The sequence below is a fragment of the Mya arenaria genome, chromosome 14 (genome assembly GCF_026914265.1).
Source record: "Mya arenaria isolate MELC-2E11 chromosome 14, ASM2691426v1".
Lineage (NCBI taxonomy): Eukaryota > Metazoa > Mollusca > Bivalvia > Myida > Myidae > Mya > Mya arenaria.
In genome coordinates this window covers 54,220,439-54,241,132 of record NC_069135.1, presented here as the reverse complement: position 1 = coordinate 54,241,132, position 20,694 = coordinate 54,220,439, and the positions used below count along the sequence as shown (strand labels likewise).

At 37.3% G+C, this 20,694-nt stretch overlaps 2 protein-coding genes across 2 annotated transcripts in view; both read left to right on the top strand.

The window, feature by feature from the left end:
- The first annotated feature begins 1,935 nt into the window (after positions 1 to 1,935).
- Positions 1,936 to 8,888, top strand: LOC128216256 (uncharacterized). Its single transcript, XM_052922826.1, has 3 exons — positions 1,936 to 2,229; positions 7,913 to 8,438; positions 8,481 to 8,888. Exons 1-3 carry the CDS (start codon positions 2,093 to 2,095, stop codon positions 8,886 to 8,888), a joined length of 1,071 nt encoding a protein of 356 aa, XP_052778786.1. The 5' UTR covers positions 1,936 to 2,092.
- The window catches only part of LOC128216255 (dual serine/threonine and tyrosine protein kinase-like), a 45,437-nt gene continuing 33,627 nt past the window's right edge, over positions 8,885 to 20,694 (top strand). The window contains exons 1-2 of the mRNA XM_052922825.1: positions 8,885 to 8,937; positions 18,707 to 18,732. Of these exons, the coding sequence (XP_052778785.1) occupies positions 8,885 to 8,937; positions 18,707 to 18,732 (79 nt within the window). The remainder of the gene's footprint in view (positions 8,938 to 18,706; positions 18,733 to 20,694) is intronic.

Sequence of the window (20,694 nt, the reverse complement as noted above, 5' to 3'; positions counted from 1 at the left end):
AAATTAATAGTTATGGCATTTTCTATAAACATTAAATGACATAAATCAATCTTGTGGAATCCGTTAAATTGAAAATATGAATTTATTCAACTTCTGCTGATTTTTATATATAATAAGAATTAAGGATTTACATGTTTTAGTTCTAATTTGTTAAAATTATATTTACAGCCTAATAGACGCCCAAGAATAAAAAGGTTTAGATCTATTTTCTTATTTTTTATCATTTCAATAAATTTGAAATATAAACCGATAATAATGCATAATTATTCAATTAAATGTTTAATTAAAAAATATTTGTTACAAAATAAATGATTTATGCGTGGAATTCACTTCTCAAAAAGTTGATTTCACTCTGATTTCCGATCAATTTTCAAAATATTTCTGTATTGAACTTTCTTATTTTTTGATCAATTTGAATAAAATTTCAAATATAATCCGATTATGAAGCCTATTTCATTATATATTCAAAAATATTTATTTGTTCAAAATAAATGAGTTATGAGAGGATTTTACTTCTTAAAAAGTGGAGTTCACTTCCAATATCCGATCTCTTTTTAAAAATATTCTACAACTTTCTTATTTTTGACCAATTTTCTTTTTAAAATATTCTACAACTTTCTTATTTTTGACCAATTTTAATAAAATTCAAAATATTAAACGATTATCAAGCCTTTTCAAATATTTATTCAACAAAAAGAAATATTTGTTAAAAATAAATGAGTTATAAGTGGATTTCACGTCTCAAAAAGTGGATTTCACTTCTCGAAAACTGGATTTCACTTCGATTTACGATCTAATTACAAAATATGTCTACAACTTTCTTATTTTTGGATCAATTCGAATAAAATCTGAAATAAATCTATAATGAAGATTTTGAGTTATTTGATCAACAAAAATAAATGAGTTATTAGTGGATTTCACGTCTCAAATAGTGGATTTCACTTCTCAAAATGTGGATTTCACTTCGATTTACGATCTTTTTACAAAATATGTCAGCAACTTTCTTATTTTTTTATCAATTTAAATAAAATTTTAAAAATAAACCTATTATGAAGCCTTTTCGGTTATTTGATCAACAAAAATAAATATTTCTTAAAAATGAATGAGTTATGAGTGGATTTCACGTCTCAAAAAGTGGATTTCACTTCTCGAAAACTGGATTTCACTTCGATTTCCGATCTTATTACAAAATATGTCAGCAACTTTCTTATTTTTGGATCAATTCGAATAAAATTTGAAATATAAACCAATTATGAAGCCGTGTCAATTATTTGTTCCACAAAAAGAAATATTTGTTAAATTTAAATGAGTTATGAGTAGATTTCATGTCTCAAAAGTGGATGTCACTTCGAATTCCGATCATTTTTCGAAAAATTGCTCTAACTTCTTTTTTTTGGACAAATTTCAATAAAATTTGAAATATAAACCCTTCATGGGGTTCTAATAAGTATACAAAAAAGAAAAAGAAATATCTATAAAAATAAAAGAGTTATGAGTGGATTTCACTTGTCGAAAACTGGATTTCACCTTGATTTCCGATCTATTTTCGAAAAAATCGAAATATTGCTCTTACTTCTGCATATTTTGACCAATTTCTAGAAAATTTGAAATATAAACCCTTCATGAGGCACTTTCCAATATGTATACAATAAAAAATAATTATTATTTAAAATAAATGAGTTCTGAGTGGATATCACGTTTTGAGTGGATTTCACTTGAAATCCACTGGATTCCTGTATCAGCCTGTACCCGAAATTTCACGTTTGTATAGAATTGAGATGTCAATGCTTTTGATTGTATAGATTTGAGACGATAAGGTGTTTATTTAACTTCCTGGTTGGAAGAGAAGGCCAGGGAGAGGACATTTATAAGTTAAACCCTAAATGTGACAGGACTATGGCATCAATTTTGAATCCTCCATTCAGAGGGCTGTGATTTCATCCACGATTTCGTCTGTTCCCCATGCGAAGAAGATGACTTGAACACGGAAGCTCAATATTTCTGTAATCAGTGTACGAAATATTACTGCGTAAACTGTGTCCCAGTTCACAACAAGCTATTCAAGAGACACTCGGTGCTCGACCGGACGGACATGACGAAATGGGCAGCAGCACCAGGGATGGTGGACGTCCTCGAGAGATGCGAGAGGCACCCCGGGGAGGCTCTCAAGCTGGTCTGTGGTGACCATGACCAGCTGTGTTGTCCCGTGTGCGTTGCCATGGATCATAGGTATATTTCAAAGACAACCATTAATTATTGTATTTGACATAAATGTGTACTTTAAAACTATGCTCTAATCTTATTGGTCATTATTGTCAACTAAGACTTGCTTTATAGCACACTTCTTGAACTCGTTGAATAAACTGTCTGTGTGTCTGTCCGTCTCTCTGTCTGTTTGTCTGTCCGTCTGTCGGTCCGTCTGTCCGTCTGTCGGTCCGTCCGTCCGTCGGTCCGTCTGTCTGAGCGTTTGTCTGAGTGTATGTCGGAATATACATGTAGCTCATTGAGCTAATATTTCTTGTTACACATACCCAACTTTAAATAAAGATTATAGTTTCTTTTATGTCTGACTGTGTGTCCATCTGTTTGTCTGTGTGTATGCAGAATATTACAGTTTTATCTGTTTGTGTGTGTATCTGTCTGTGTGTGTGTGTGTGTGTTTGTGTCTGTCTGTCTGTCTGTGTTTGTATGTGTGTATACAGGATATTCCAGTCAGTGGTTTTGCGATTCTCCAGTCAAATTTTATTAGTTAATTGCAAACAACAGCTAAATCATCGAAATTTAATGGCCCAGCATGAATTGCATGGGAGTTATTATTTTGGTCAGTTTTTGGAAAAATCTATGTTTCTTAGGTTTAACGCTTCATCTCAATTTGTATATTTTGATACTTGTCAAAACTTTAACAAATATTTCAACAATAGTTTTTTACTATATTTACAGAATATAGACATGATTTTCTGAACTATAACTAAGCTAAGAATTAAATCTTTGATAGTGTTAATAATCTCCTGGGCAAAAGTATTTAACTCTCTAAACCACACCCTTGAGTTATGTTTAAAGATTGAAAACATCAAGTACAAGTGTAACTAATTAATGATTATATTTCTTGAACTCGCAACATCTAAATGTATTAATACTAGTACGCCTTAAGCTTTGATTGTGTCGATTAATTTAACAACTTGATTACAGTATTGTTGTTTTAGGGGCTATTAGGATTTGGCCTTCGTAAGGATATATTTTAACCCAAATCACGACCCAGTTATAATTCTTTACGAGCCAAATGAACCAGTCAATTGTAACCACACGACCCCCCCCCCCCGGTCCGGGGATTTTACCCGTAGTTGGCTGGACCGAAAGTCCCCGCTATTCGCCGGACCTTGGGGGGGGGGGGCGTGGTTACAATTGACTGGTGCAAAACTTTATCGACTACCGGGTTAGTTGTCCGGTTAGCGCAGTGGTTAGCGCACTCGCTTCTCACCTAGGCGACCCGGGCTTGATTCCCGGCTTGGTCGCATGTGAATTTGGTTTGTGGTCACGAAACCGGACATGTGGGTTTTCTCCGGGTTCTCCGGTTCCCACCACAACACAAGACCCCACTCTCGCGTGAAATCGTGTCAACGAGAGTAAATAATAAAATGTTGAAATAACATTTTTTTTTACACAATCGTTGTATATGAATAAATAATATATATATAAAATAAATATGTTTAAACTTATATTTTGACTCCTGTACACGAAGAAAAATGATTCGGGGAGTCGTTTTTCTTTGAATGTAAAAATCTGCGGAAATAATGTTTTTTTTCTTCGAACCTTCATTATTATAAATACATAAATGAAGGGTCTTGCATTGAGACAAAAACGTAGTCCCTTCTTCCACAACTGCATATAGTTAATTATCGCGAGATTAGCATCAGTAGTATTAGGTATTGGATAGTTTGTAGTTGTAGAAGTAGCTGGTGCTGTTGAAGGGGCAACAACACAACAACAACAGTATCAGCAGCAGCGACAGTTGTTTCAGGGGATGCAACATCACTTTATCGGTGGTGGTACTGGTTGTGTGGTGGTGGAGGAGGTATTGTGGTGCTGGCGGTGACAGTGGCAGTAGCAGTAGCAGTAGTGGAAGTATTAACAGCAAAAGCCGCAGCATTACCAGCATTATTACTAAGATATGAGAGCACAGTTTTAAATGACCAAACATGTTGACCTTATATATTTATTTAAACTTCAATAGAACATAGTCGGTTCTGTTCGGGGTTGTATACATTTTTACAGACAAGATCGTGGGGAATCATTTTATTATTTGTTTGGGGGAGGTGTAGGGGAGGATGGGGGGAGTAAGTTTTTACATTGATCACGGTATGAAGACAATGCAAGATGCACACAAAACAAAGCAATTTTCTTGATTGAATCATTTGCAAAACAAATCTTTTTTTAAGAAAATGAATTTGCAATGCCCCAGAATGTATTCATAATGATGTAAACATAATTCAAGTAAATGTTACATTCGGAGGTTCAGTTTCACATATGATGTATTTTCAACAAGTTTCGATTGAATTTTCCATTGTGTTTACGTATACAGTCGAACCCGTTGACTCGAATTCGTTTGGGTCGAATTCCTCCTTGGCCCGAACTGGATGTTATGGGCTTGTTTCATTATACTGGAGATAAACACTACCGCTTGGTTCGAATTTCCTGAGACTCGAGGTATTTTCGCCGGTCCCTAGGAGTTCGAGCCAACGGGGTTCGACTGAACTGAAAAACAAAGCTTTTAAAATGAATAAATAAAAGAGTATTTGTTTTTTCATAAAGTGCGAAATCAATAAATCTGCCATTGTAAAATCAACATCTATACGCTTAGTAAAGCATTCCCCTTAATACAATTCGACCTATGAAACAACAAGATTCATATATAATTAAGAAATATTACACTCCACTGAGGGTCATATGACATTATAAGGACCGGCCAGTCAGCCCCAGAAGGTGTTTATGGACCGAGGCGGTGTGTTTTATTTCTTATATTAAACCGAACACTTTTTTACCACTTAAAATTTTTAAAGTACCTTTAATGTGTTTTATTGAACAAATCTAATAATGTTTACTTGCGAAAAAATGCCCTTGAGAAAATTACAAGCAGCACTCACCAGTTTTATGACGTCAGCGGTCCATATTGTATGACGTCAGCGGTCCATATTATTTTTTTGGCGAGGTCCGGATCGGCCAAAAACATGATATGGACCGCTGACGTCATAAAAACTAGTTTTTTTATTAAAATACATTGTTATAAGGACCGATCAACTTTATATACACAAAGAAGAGACACATTTATGTAAGGTATAATATTGCAATATAGGTAACATTTACATTCCAAATAAACGGTTGTTAGCAGTTCATGTTACTCATTATAAAACAACAAATTATATATATATATAAGTTTGTAATAAGTTTAACTTGTCAATAATTATGTAAAACACCGAATACTTCTTCATGTTTTTATTGCCAAATTTAATACATTCTACCAAATCTTGACCCAAACAACAGCAATTCCCAAAACATGATATCATGAGAATTTGACCTAAGATTCTCGGTCAATTAGGGGTTAATGTGTAGCTGAAGTTAACTCTTGTTTAGAAATGAAAAGTGGTATTTCTTGGCATGTGTGACTTTCTTTTTGTGTGCTTGTCTGTCTGAAAGTATGTCTGCCTGCCACCCTGCCTGAGTAATGTTTGTCTGTGTTTCTTTGTGTGTGTGTGTGTGTGTGTGTGTGTGTGCGTGCGCGTGCGTGCGTGCGTGCGTGCGTGCGTGCGTGCGTGCGTGCGTGACTGTCTGCCTGCCTGCATGCCTGTGTGTATGTCTGTCTGTGTGTCCGTCTGTCTGTGTGTCTGTCTGTCTATGTGTCTGTCTGTCTGTGTGTATGCCTGTGTTTGTCTGTGTGTCTTTATATATGTGTATCTGTGTGTCTGTCTGCCTGCCTGCCTAACTGTGTGTATGTCTGTCTGTGCGTGAGTGGGTGAGTGTCTGTCTGTGTGTCTTTCTGTATGTGTGTTTGCCTGTTTTGTTTGTCTGTCAGTATGTCTGTCCGTCTGCCTGGCTGCCTGTGTTTATGTCTATCTGTGTGTCCGTCTGTCTTTGTGTCGGTCTGTCTGTGTGTATGTTTGTCTGTGTTTGTGTGTTTGTCTTTCTTTCTGTATATCACGGTGTCTGTTTTTATTTCAATCTCTCTTCCTTCCTGCCTGTCTGCCTGCCTGTGTTTATGTCTATCTGTTTGTACGTTTTACTGTGATTCTGTCTGTCCGTGTATCTGTGATTGTCTGTTTCTTTCTATGTGTATGTGAGTATTTGTGGTGCGCGGTGCCTGCCTGCCTGCCTGCCTGCCTGCTTTACTGCCTGTGTGTATGTCTGTCTGTGCGTCCGTCTGTCTGTGTGTCTGTCTATATATGTGTCGGTCTGTCTGTGTGCCTGTCTGTGTGTATTTCTATATGTGTATCTTATATCTTTGTGTCTGCTCTCTTACCTGCCTAAATGTGTGTCTCTCTGCCTGTCTGTGTGTATGGCTGTCTGTTAGTGAGTGTCTTTCTGTGTGTCTATCTGTCTGTATGTCTGTCAGTATTTCTGTCTGTCTGCCTGCCTGCCTGTGTTTATGTCTCTCTGTATGCCCGTCTATCTTTGCGTCGGTCTGCCTCTGTGTCTTTCTTTCTGTATTTCAGTGTGTCTGTTTGTATGTCCGTCTGTCTGTTTGCCTGCCTAACTGTGTATATGTCTGTGTGCGTGTCCGTCTGTTTCTGTGTATGTTTCTGTCTGACTATGTGTTTGTGTTTGTCTGAGTTTGTTTCTGTCTGTGTGTCTGTTCGTCTGTCTGCTGCCTGCCTGCTTGCCTGTGCGTATGTCTGTATATGTGTCCGTCTGTCTTTCTGTCTGTCTATCTGTCTGTCTGTGTTTGTGTATTTTTTTGTGTCTGTGTGTGTGTGTGTGTGTGTCTCCCTCTGTCTGTCTGCCTGAGTGTGTGTGTGTGTGTGTGTGTGCGAGCACGTTTGCGTGTTAATGCGCGTGCGTGAGTGTGTCTGTGTGTGTGTGTTTGCGTGTGTGTGAGGTTGTGTGTGTGTGAGTGTGTTTGTTTGTGTCTTTGCCTGTGTCTGTCTGTTTGTCTGTAGGTGTGTCTGTGTGCCTGTCTGTGTGTATTTCTATATGTGTATCTTATATCTTTGTGTCTGCTCTCTTACCTGCCTAAATGTGTGTCTGTCTGCCTGCCTGCCTAACTGTGTGTATGACTGTCTGTGAGTGAGTGTCCTTCTGTGTTTCTATCTGTCTGTATGTCTGTATGTCTGTTTGTCTGTCGGTATTTCTTACTGTCTACCTGACTGCCTGCCTGTGTTTATGTCTATTTGTGTGTCCACCTGTTTTTGTGTCGGTCTGTCTTTGTGTCGGTCTGTTTGTCTGTGTGTGTCTTTATTTCTGTATATCAGTGTGTCTGTTTGTATGTCTGCCTGTCTGTCTGCCGAACTATGTGTATGTCTGTGTGCGTGTCTGTCTGTTTCTGTGTGTGTATGTTTGTCCGTCTGTCTGTATTTTGTCTGCCCGTGTGTCTGTGTTTGCCTGTGGTTTTTACTGTCTGTGTGTCTGTCCGTCTGCCTGCCTGTGCGTATGTCTGTATATGTGTCCGTTTGTCTGTGTTTCTGTCTGTCTATGTGATTGCGTGTCTGTCTGTATGTCTATTTTGCTGTGTTTATATATGTGTTTATGTAGGTCTGCCTGTTTGTCTGTCTGTGTTTGTGCCTGTCTGTCTGTCTTTCTGTCTGTCTGTTTGCAAGACGACGAAAACGACGACGAAATATAAGTATTTAAATTAAAGTGATTTTAGAAAAATGTTATAAACAAGCGTCTTCATGAAAAACAAGTTTTCCTTCTTTCATTGCAGACTATGTTCATCAATACAGCACATTCCAGACGTTGCAAGGGACATCCGCAAAGATCCCGGGTTTCGCCAACTACCTCAACAGGTTGCTGTTCTTAGGAAGCAGATAGAAGATATGAAAAACGACCGAAAGAAAAATAGTTCCTCATTGAGGAAGACTCGAACAGCCATTGTTGATGAAATCAAAGCAATTCGTAAAATGATCAACGGCATTCTTGACAAGATGGAGAAAACAACCGTTCAAGAATTAGACCGTCTGGTAGCTGATCAGGAAATGTCCATTAAGAAAGATATGGAATCCTGCACACAGATGCACGATGAATTAAAGAACATCATAGATGACATACAAAGCAAAGACTCATCAGGCGAACCACCCCTATATATTGGTTTCAAAAAATGTGAAGAAAAAATCAAACAAGCAAAAGAAATTCTGCAAAACATGTCAAGTGTTGTCAAATACGATTTAACTTTTCGTAAACATAATGGAATAGAAGATAACTTGTCTTCGATGAAGACATTTGGCGAGTTAAATGAATCGAATGTTCTTTGTAAACAACCATGTACATCGCTATTCCCGCGAGATCATGTATTCGCTACAGAAGGTTACAAGGAGTACAACGTGAAGATGAGTTCAGACAAAGATACATGTAATATTGAAGGGATATGTGAACTGCCTGGTGGAGAGATTGTTATTACAGACTCCAACAACATGACAGTGAAACTCCTGGACCAGGAGTACAGGGTTGTCGACCACTGTGATGTTCCCATGCTTCCACATGACGTGTGCCACATTGGCGGGAATGAGGTTGCCGTTTGTGTTAACAACTATATTGATAGACATGAACTTCATTTCATTAACATTACAAAAGGGAAACTTGTGACTACGAGAAAGTTAAGTTTCACCCATAATGTTACGCGCGCTCATCACGGGAACAACCTTTACATTTCATCAGCACCGCGCTGTACGTCTATACGATGACGGGGAAGCTTGTTAAGAAGCTGTACGAGGACAAGTCCGGTATTACACGGTGAGGAAATTGCCATCAGTAACGACGGGAAGACTATCTACATCACAAACTTGTCAAACAATCAACTTATCACCCTTGACAACCTCGGCAACAAGCTGGCCACATTCACTGATCCTGACTTAAGGGAACCTTACGGAGTACACGCGACAACTGCTGGACACGTGTTCGTCTGCTGCTTTAATTCCGATACAGTACTGCAGGTTGACAAGGACGCGAAGACGAAGTTGGCCACACTGGCAAGGAAACAAGACGGAGTGTACGGACCTACCGCTTTGTTGTTCAGCAGCCGTCTTCCTCTCTGGTTGTCGGCGGACGAAAGACACGCTCCTCGTCCAATGTACAATAAATAATAGATCCAATTACAAGTGGCAAAAAATACAATTATTATAACTGATTGATTTTTACTTTAACCTTTCTCGTAAATATAAGTACGGATGGAAAATGTACATGTATATAATACAAGAATCATATTTGCTTAAACGTACATATACCTTTATATTTGACGTATTTTATTTGCTTTTAGCTACATAGTTATAATGTTTATCGTGCACATGTTATTCAACTTAATGACTTTTTATTGTATAATGTTATTCCCTTATATTCAATATGTTGTTAGTGTGTATGTATACTCATATATAATATATATATTTAGATTTATTCTTTATTTAATGTTAAAATAAAATATATTATACGGCCCGTTTTGCCATGTGCCTTTAAAAAGCTTCAATACTTTTACTACAACTACAAGAGAGCCAGTTATATGTTAACTATTTTCACTGGAAACCTAGATGAACGTAGGTGCATTAATTATGCAGAGTTTCTTTAAAGTAAAAACAATAACAACATATACCATGATTATAGTTGGTTTTGTTTTCAATTAAAGGCACACAATAAAGATTGATTCAAAAAACATTTTGTTTTTATATTAAATGCAGAATTATGTTGAACTCATTAGACAGTATGATCAAAACATTAACAAACATAATGCGATACGTTTTTGGTAAAAAAAAACACCTTTAATAAAATATTTTTAATTAATAGCTACGTGGCCATTAAAACGTGCAAAAACGTCTTTACACAAATTATGTTTATTGTTTGTTTTAGTAATTATTATCAAATGAATTAAACATAATACTGCATTTATAAAATAATAATATTGCACCAACGTGTTCGGAGTCTGTTTTATATCCGTATATCCTCCCCGTACACGTTACAGGGTCCGTATTTCCATAGCTTTCACGTTGCATGCACGGGGTCCGTATTTCCAAAGCTTACACGTTGCATGCACGGGGTCCGTATTTCCATAGCTTACACGTTGCATGCACGGGGTCCGTATTTCCATAGCTTACACGTTGCATGCACGGGGTCTGTATTTCCATAGCTTACACGTTGCATGCACGGGGTCTGTATTTCCATAGCTTACACGTTGCATGCACGGGGTCCGTATTTCCATAGCTTACACGTTGCATGCACGGGGTCCGTCTTTCCATAGCCTACACGTAGCATGCACGGGGTCCGTCTTTCCATAGCTTACACATTGCATGCACGGGGTCCGTCTTTCCATAGCTTACACGTTGCATGCACGGGGTCCGTATTTCCATAGCTTACACGGAGCATGCACGGGGTCCGTCTTTTCATTGCTTACACGTTGCATGCAGAGGGTCCGTCTATCCGTAGCTTACACGTTGCGTGCATGGGGTCCGTCTTTCAATAGCTAAAACGTTGCATGCAAGGGGTCCGTCTTTCCTTAGCTTACACGTTGCATGCACGGGGTCCGTATTTCCATAGCTTACACGTTGCATGCACTGGGTCCGTATTTCCATAGCTTACACGTTGCATGCACGGGGTCCGTATTTCCATAGCTTACACGTTGCATGCACGGGGTCCGTATTTCCATAGCTTACACGTTGCATGCACGGGGTCCGTATTTCCCTAGCTTACAAGTTGCATGCATGGGGTCCGTTTCCATAGCTTACACGTTGCATCCACGGGTCCGTATTTCCATAGTTTACACGTTGCATGCACGGGGCCCGTCTTTCCTTAGCGTACACGTTGCATGCACGGGGAGCTTACACGTTGCATCCACGGGGTCCGTATTTCCATAGTTTACACGTTGCATGCACGGGGTCCCTTTATCCCTTCCGTACATGCTACGTGTATGGGGTCCGTATATCCATCGTGTGCACGTTGTATGATGGAGTCCGTTCTTTTGTCCCGAGCATGCCAGGATACGGCTTCCATACATCCATATGTATATTTATATATTATTTTTTTGGCCAAAAATTAACGGTTAAAAGTGCACCATGAGCTTTCGGTCTTGTGACGTCACAAGATTGACGTCACACGCAAGGTAGTGTTGATCAGGCTCATCCGTACCGGAACCAGTTTGTGAGTTCACGAACGAGCGAATCGTTCACGTGCACGGGTTGTCTGCTGAAGTAAAAATGCATCATGTATCGGTGCTTCGGCATCGCACATGCGCGGTCTGAAAAAATAGAAATAAAATATAATAAATAAGCAAAGATGGCATGAAGCACTCGTTCACCTATAATAGGCGTACCTGAAACCAGGCGCGAAGCTGCCTTATACGCGAGTATGGGGCTAAATCCACATGATTCTGACAAAAATCAGCCAAAGTTGCAGTATGCGTACTTGACTCCATAATCCTGTCCATTATTAACTGTCCATTTTCCAGTGCTAAATAAAGCACCTCAGAACGCCAAAAATGCACCAGATTGGACCATTTTTTCCCCTTTTTTCGAGGGGTCATGCCCCCGGAATCCCATAGCATAATTATGAATCCACATTAATAGAGGGCTAGCTACGCCCCTGGAAGCATGTTTAATTGTATGCCCCTATAACTTGAGAGACACATTAAAGTGCGAACATTTTTCATTAGTTCTAAAGAATAAAAAGACCCTGAATGTCATTTAACCATTCAATGGACTACTTAAAGGATACTTCGTTAATAAAAATTGCAACTGTGGCGGATCCGTGGTCTACTGTAACACACTTGACTGTCAATCCATGGGTCGCAGGTTCGTATCCCCGCCGCGCCACTAAAAATAAAATACTAATCGTCTCCCGGGACGGACGTAAAATGAGTGTCCTGTGTGACAGTGCTATTACTGCAGTTTAACAATGTCAGAAAATCTCGAAATGCCTTAATAGGATTTCGAGATTTTCTAACATTGTTAAACTGCAGTAATTCATAGTTATTTTATGCTTGATAGTTGGTAGGAGCGACCCCTTTGATAAATATGAAGAAAAAAAATATTTTAGGTTAAATGCCATTTAATTGTGTACAGGTCAAATGACACCAAAGCAGGAGTTAATTCCCATCAAATCACTGTGTAATAATAGCAGCAAAAATAACAAAAGCAATCTTAGTGTTTGGCGCGGATGTGCATACCAGGTAAGTCGTTTACATTTGTATGTAATACGTAAATAGTTTAATTCAAGTCAACACTAGTGTAAAAGGCATTTAATCACGCTCGACATATGGTTTAACATATTTTATTACTGAAAGAAACATACAAAGTATGCAAGGTCGTATATACAATATCTAAATATAGGAATTAAATTGCTCGACATGTTGTTTGTAAAATGAAAGTATAAATATAACAATTATACAGTGTCAATGCGGTCTCCACTAACCTCTGAATCGCAGGTACAAAAATGTCAAACCTTGTCATTATTTCCATTTTTTGGTGTTATAAAACTCATTAGAGCCTGCGGATATTTTTGAGTTATTAGAAGCGTCAGAAATTTGTCGAAGTAAAATGCAGGAGCGCGTACAAGTGTCGTAACTTAGGGGGCGTAACCGTTTGAATTGTGCCCCTCCTCAGAACCAAATGAATTTGGTTTAAAGTGTTGAAAGGGGGGGGGGGCGACAATCCCCCAAGAAACTTTTTACAATTTTTATTTTTCTCATACATTTAAATAAAAAGTAAACTTTTGCGATTTAATTTGGGGGGGGGTGGTCTTCCGGGGGCGCCGCCCTTGGATTCACCAGTGAAACGTGTCCTGTAATCTACATTATGTTTAAAGGGCCAAACTCGCTCTTCTTGGTATATATATTTTATAAATCATCCAGTCGAAACCCATTGGCTCGATATCGCTTGGCTCGATTTCCTCGCTAGCTGGAACTGAACGTTGTGAACCGCTTATCTTTTACTAAAATATGTAAGGATACACACTTGGCTCGATATTTGCGAGACTCGAATTATTTCGTCGGTCCCTGGGCTATCGAGCCAACGGGTTTATAAGACAACCTTAATAAGGTATTCGACCCAAGCAGATGTGAACTACAGTTGCCTGGTGACGTCATATTATATTGATATCACTTGAAAGGGTTTTGTGTCCAGAATTATTTTTTACCAAAATAACTTAAAATGTTTTTTATTAGGCCCTTCAAAGATTGCAAAATATGGCGTTAACATCCATTAAATTGAAACAAAATAGCAAATATACAAACTGTACATAACTTAATGTAAGATATGTTGTCGATTGTTACTTTTTTTGAACGAATTAGAAATCAGCCAGCACATACTTAAAGTACACCGTATTGTGTATGGTTACCAACAGACAACTTCAGGTACCAATAAATACTTTTCCTATATATTATACATGTATAGTCAATTGAGCAATTTGCATGTAAGATAAGACTGGTTTCAAGTACTTCAGGTATATTTCTGTTAGCTTTATTAACGCTCTAGCTAGGACATTCTGTTTTACTGAGTGCCACTTTAAAGTGACTCGCTCATGTCTTTTTACCAAAAATTACTTTTATTGTTAATGCATCAGGAAACACTTATTTTATCATTATTTGACTCTATGATATCGAAATTGCAGAAAATATACAATTATAGCATTAAAAAGTATTTTGGCTTTAGTGGGGTTCGAACCCACGCCGGTAAAGTCAAGAAAAAAGTAGAGTACATCCGTTTAGTCCTAACGGCCACCGGGACGTTAAAAAGTGATGAGGATATGTTAACATCTTAAGGATACATTGATGACATCACGAGATAATGTCAATCAACTAACACCACAGCCGTAATTAATTTTCAATCGCCATTTGCTGAAGGGTTCGAGCTTTTGGTATTTTTGTTTTAACACTTCTTACGATTTGCTACATTTTATTTCGTAATTAAAAAAGTGCATTTTACAGTCCATGAGTGAGTCCCTTTAAAACAAGGGTTGGGCCTTTAAGTCTTATTATCTTATATTCATACTGAATTGCGATCTGTCTGTATGACAGATATTGAAAAACATCTTTGCTTTAAATGATTTCAATTTAATGACTTCTAGACATATCGATTCTAATAAGCCTGTCATCTTCAAAGACGTGACTCAAACACAAATATGTTGTTTCTTCCAAACAATGTGTTAAAACTAAAAATGCCTTGAGAAATTAAGCGTCAAATTCTATTCAGGGTTGTCAATGCATTTATTTTTGAGAAAAGATGTATAGATATGTTTTGAATATATTATGACATTTAAATGATATCCGAAAGATGTGGCTTGTTGATTTGAGTTACGTGTATTGATTTGTTTCATAAACAACGATTCAATACTTTGTACAAGAGAAATGGTAAAAATAACAAACAGTAAATGATGATGATGATGATGATGATGATGATGATGATGATGATGATGGTCATGATCATGATCATGATGATCATCACGACGACGACTGACGTTGACGATGGTGATGATGGTGACGATGTCGATGCTGCTGCTGTGCTGCTGCTGCTGCTGCTGCTGCTGCTGCTGCTGCTGATGATGATGATGATGATGAGAACTGAGAGGTATTGCATTTTGAAAACTGTTCGGAGATATGTTTTGACTGGTTTGTTATATTGAACAAAAATTGTTAAAGACAATTCATAATTCAATCTTTATTGTTTAAATCGTTGTTAAATCTTTTAAATAAACAGTATTTCAGATCAATATCAAATACGTGATAAAATCCTCAGTTGAAGACATAATGCAAGGACTCCTGAAACCGACATTTTGTCACATGGAGGGCAAATTATTCTATGCGCATGTGTACCGGAAGGCTAGTACGATGATGGATCACAACAAAACGATGATGCAACGCGACGGAACGATGTAGAGAACACGACAGTACGATGATGAAAACACAACATACGATTATGAAAACACGATAGTACGATGATGAAAACGAGACGGTACGATGATGAATGCGCGATAGTACGATGATGAAACCGCGATATCACGATGATGAAAACGCGACAGTTCGATGATGAAAACGCGACAGTACGGCGTTGAAAACGCGACAATACGATACTACGATTATGTAAGCGCTGGTGAAATGCGACAATACGATGGTGAAAAACGATAGTCGCATTATCACCATCGAACTGCCGTAGTATCGCTGTCGTACTATCGCGTTTTCATCATTGTATTGTCGCGTTTTCATTATCGTAGTTTCGTGATTTCTCGTTTACATCATCATACTATCAAGTATCGTGTTTCAGATTAACACATTCATAGGCGATGGCCATAACAGCATTCCGTATAATTTTATATTGGTTCCCGGCTGGTAGATTAGTGCAAGGGAAAATCGGAAACCAGGATCTCGCGAGATGCGAGGTGAAACTTCAGGCAAGGCACATACTTGCTTTAGTTTGAAGGTGTAAGGCTATTCCACTAGACTTCTCTCATTTTAGAGGAACTATTTGACGCCACTAGTGATTTAAAATTACTGCGTTTTACAACGTCAGTAAACAACGTCGCACGCCCTTTTTGGTGAACTGTACAAAAGTGCGTTTTCTACGTCAACTTTTCCACAAGCTTATAATTTTAGATATGCAAGAAAAAATATCAGCCATGTTTTTCAGGTCCGGGTCGAAAAATCCGACCCTCGGGCAAGTGTGTGTACCGGAAACACATGATAGACACTTAAAATATCATTTTGATTAGGACCTGTTTCTCCTTAATTATTCATTCGAAATAGTCTTGAAATACTGAGGTACATGTAAAATAGTTTGTTCATACACATCATAAACACCATACTTAAAAGTATATACTGGGCAGTTGCCTAATTCCGGATCAATTTTGAAGTTTTCTTTAAATACTGTCGGAATTACTGAAGTATAGGCTTCCGTCTTGACTGCGAATTCTTTGACTTTTTTTAGTGTCCAAACCAAAAGTATAACCTTTAACTTTTTTACTTACGTTTGAACAAGATCAACGAATTACACTCGACTGGTTTTTAATGTCAACATGCCATAACCTCATTTTCCGCTAACTCTATGCCAAAATAATAAATGGCACTGTAACCTACCAGTCGGATTGTGTATTGAGCCGTGGGTTCAGTGAAAGTGCGCCGTTACAATGGGTTATCACACTTTTATGATTGCCAATTAAAGGTTGTCAGTATAATGTTTGTTTCTTTTGTAATATACCGCCGATAATTACGGGTACAATTATAACTAAATAAACACTAATTAAGGCAACAGAAATTGCCAGTTTTAAACATCAGTTTGCAAGAATTGCAACAAACACACATCGTTTATTTAATATATGATCGATTTATTTTGGTAAATAAACTGTTTTGGAAAATATTTCTGCTCGATTTATTTTGGGAAATAAACTGTTTTGGAAAATATTTCTTCTGTTGCTTTTAACTGATTTAGCTGCCGATTTTTCAAATTTCGTTCATTATTGTTCACATAATTGTTATAAATGCATAGGTCTTTAACACCTTTTGGAATTTCACAAGATTTTATATTGAACCATTGATCTATTCGAACTTCACGGGATTTTCACAGTTTTATGGAAGATATAACGTCATACTGAGCACTCATATTCAAATAATTATTAACAAATTAAAAACTAATAAGTGATTAGTTAAAAAAAAAAGTTTAAATCATGGTCCGTATGATTCCGAAGATGGTCCGTAATGTCCCTAAATCTGGTCCGTAGTGTCCCTAAATCTGGTCCGTAATGTCCATGGTCCGTAGTGCCCGTAATTCATCTAGACGCTTGTATCTGGGTTAAGATCGTTCTTAGACTTTAATTAGAGCGGCTGCATGATTGAGCCGGTGCATTACGACCAAAAAAACGCGGTGATCATTCGGAGCTCCTCGGTAAAATGGCCGAGGAGTTCCGAATGCGCGGTGATAATAGACTGGTACCCTTATTCTCTTTTCTATCAAAAAGTAACGAAGGTACCAGTCTAGGTGATAAGGGAAGAGCATTCGGAACTCCTCGGCCATTTTATCGAAAACAACCTCGGATGTATTTGGACGGTTTACATACTCAAAAAGTGGTACGTTTAAGTCCGCTGCAAGTAGATCGCGTAGTAATTTTATTTAGCAGTTAATCTTTGTGACATTACTCTTGGGATTCTTAATTATGTTTGCAATAATACAATTTAATGGCAATCAAATTAAACTTAGATCAATAAATACAACTCTAAAACACTACATTGAATTAATGATATAATTCAAAATTTTACGAACTACTTCAACTGATGAACCTGCATATATCCGAGGTTGTTTTTGAAAAAAAATGGCCGAGGAGTTCCGAATGAAGGGAAGAGGCTACATTCTACTAAATAAATTAGCGCTCGTAAAAAAAAAAAAAATATATTTTTTTGCTTTTCTGAAGAAATAGGTGCGGTAAATCCGATGAACAAGTTATTAATTTGGTGTGGCCTTATCTTGTCCGTTATTATGCAAGAACTGAGTTTTGCATAGTATACCCCAGAATGCAACATTTTAGACACGATAATTAATCAATTAGTTGTTCCATTGTGACTGAGCTTGCTCTCATGTTGTGTACATCTTTAAGACAGACAGACAGACATAAACATAAACATATACATATTTCATGAAATATACAAATAACATTCAATATGTATGATGATATGTATATATAAATAATATAGTAAACATTCACGTGTCAGGTAAATACAAAAAACAAGACAGAACACCAAACTTACACCAGACAGACAAACAAATAAAGGAAAAGAAATACAACATCATAGAGCAATACTTGTTTGTGAGTTAAATGAAAACGAGGATGTAGCATTCTTAAAACAACTATATAATGCTACCTTTATAGACAAACTGTACAACGCTAATAGTATATAGTAGCACATTATATATCCTGGAGTATATTTTAAAAAAAGTATTATTGATGTATCAAGCTTTTCAAATTTAACTATAATCATTCGCGGAAACCGGTAACCGGACTGTAGTTATATACGATCACGTGACTATAGGTATCATTCCGGACATTTAATAAATCGGATAACACGTGATGTTATGATCTTGAAAAACATGAAGTACGATTGTTTATAAGAAGTAATATATGATATGTGTCGTTTAACTATAAATCTGTATGTGTTCCGAGGATGTCTATGTGTAAACTAAGTCATGACACTTAGCATAGGATTAACATTTCTAACTAACTTGGAGACAGCAGATGCCAACTTGCACGTCAGATAAGTAAACATTGTTGAAATATGCAGTAATTATATAATTTAAATACATACAATAAAGACATATTAAGATCACGGTCAATCTACCTGCTAAACTTAATCAACAGAGCTTAAATGTAGACAACACAGAAATATACAGGGATACATTTATAACAACTTATATACCTGTACGGTACTGTAGTCTGTATTGACTTTAAATTGGCGGCTTAAATTGGCAAGGATTCTTTGTGTAATATTTTATATTTCAGTGCCAGTGGCTGATTCTACTATCCTGTAAATACTCCATATAAACAGATCCTGTGTTTTGTACAAATTCTGTGGTAGGATTAATTATTTATATTTCAGGGCTATATTCAACATCATCTAACTCAACATTGTAGGTGTCATTTAAAATACAATCAGGCTTGTTTCCCACTCTACTATTCCAATCTCCAGCAATATATACAGCACCTAAATCCGTAAAGTCATTTATATCAATTTGTATAACATCAAATAAGTCAACATTTACATCATTATATACAGGCGAATCTTCACACCAAATGTATACACCACATATGAAAATATCTGATTCTGTATGGAAAATATTCTTGTCTAACTTTAACCATATTACAGTATCGTGTTGGTTACGGACTACCTCTATTCCTGGTTTTAAATGCTCTTTAAAATATAAAACGGTGCCACCACTATTTCTACGTGCTCGTCTGTTTTGAAATTTTCTGTAGAAATTATAGCTACAATAACCCGAAAGTTCTATATCAGTATCTTTTGACAACCAAGTTTCAAACAGAAATATAATATCATTAGCAGTAATAATATCTGTACTGGTTGAGAAGCAGTTTCCGACAGTTTTTATACGTTTTTATTGAATTATTTATAAGTGTTTAAATACCTACTAAAATTGTTCACATTTTAGATAACTACAGCTCAAGCTGCTATTGTCGATATATTTTTCACACGTGTGACGTCACACATAGTGTATCTAATAGGGGCGCAAAGAGGGTACTTACACTGTTCTGATTAGCTTGTAATGAGAAGCAGTTTCCGACAAATCGAATGCGGGCGGATTTATGTGCCTATTGTGTGTTTTTATTATCCGTTTATTTGATATACTAAATATAAGACTTTAATAAGAAATATTATTTAATTTTTCAGGATTTACAAAAAATTTAAACCTTAAAATATATGACAGTCAATTCATACTCGAAATCAGGCAGACACTGAATATCAATGATATTTTGATTCATTTCTGATATAAACTTTTGTTTGTATACATTTAAGTGAATGTAGGTGTGAAACAAGCATGACACCAGTGTTCACAAATATGTACACAATGATCATCGTTTGTGTAAGTCAATTAAGGAAAACCTTGTAGCTATTCATAGATATGCAAATTAGGTTCACACGCATGCGCATTACGCGGCGCGTGCCGATCCCCCACGTGCAAGTTTGTGTACAAAATGATAAACATTAAACATTAAATAATAATAAAAGTTACTTACGTGTCTCGGTAAGAATTTCAACTTTTGATTACCTAGTTACCACATTGTTGAATTACAGTACCTTCTTTATGAAGATCTAAAGAAAGTACGCGAAAAAGCGATTTGTCGGAAACTGCTTGCCGTCAGAAACTGCTTCTCAACCAGTAAACTCCTCAGATTGTCTTTTATCATGTAAAAGTCCATTTACATTCCAGGAACAGACCTTTAGCCTACCCTCATCAAATCCCTATCTCTTCATCGCAATTCCCTCACTCACAGGGTGCCCGTTCACGTACAGAGTGTCATAAGAAAGCCAGGTACGGTCACCCTTCTGCTGTTCTTCTTTTATACGTGGCACCATTCGTCTACGTTTCTCGCTAACCTCCCGTGGGAATTGCTTGAAAACATAGTTGCCAGTCCCCTTTAACGCACTTGACTGCCTCCTTACCAGCTTCCTCTCCTTAAATAGTGTAAATTTGGCAACAATATTTCTACTGGACCCCTGCCTTCTCTGACCCATCCTGTGTACTCTGTCAAACTTAAAGCTGTCCACAAGTTCCTGTGCCAGTTTTATCTTCTCCATCATAAAGTCCCTGATCACTCTCTCGCAGTCCTCTGGGCTAGCATTAGCTCCCTAGGCCTCCGGTATGTTGCTGAAAACCAGGTTATTGCGCATGGATTGCGCCTGAAGGTACACAAGCTCTGCCCTCATTTCTTCCTCCCTGGTTTCCAATCCCAACACCTGTTCCGATATCTTAGTTAAGTTGAAGTCCGCTGATTCGACCCGGTCCTCCACCCTGTTTA

What these genes read in the sequence shown, in the direction of transcription:
- LOC128216256 (XM_052922826.1), top strand. Translation starts at nt 2,093, where the DNA reads ATGACGAAATGGGCAGCAGCACCAGGGATGGTGGACGTCCTCGAGAGA. An exon ending in TGCGTTGCCATGGATCATAG is followed by an intron (nt 2,230 to 7,912) that starts GTATATTTCAAA and finishes CTTTCATTGCAG; the next exon opens with ACTATGTTCATCAATACAGC. An exon ending in TGAAGACATTTGGCGAGTTA is followed by an intron (nt 8,439 to 8,480) that starts AATGAATCGAAT and finishes TGTACATCGCTA; the next exon opens with TTCCCGCGAGATCATGTATT.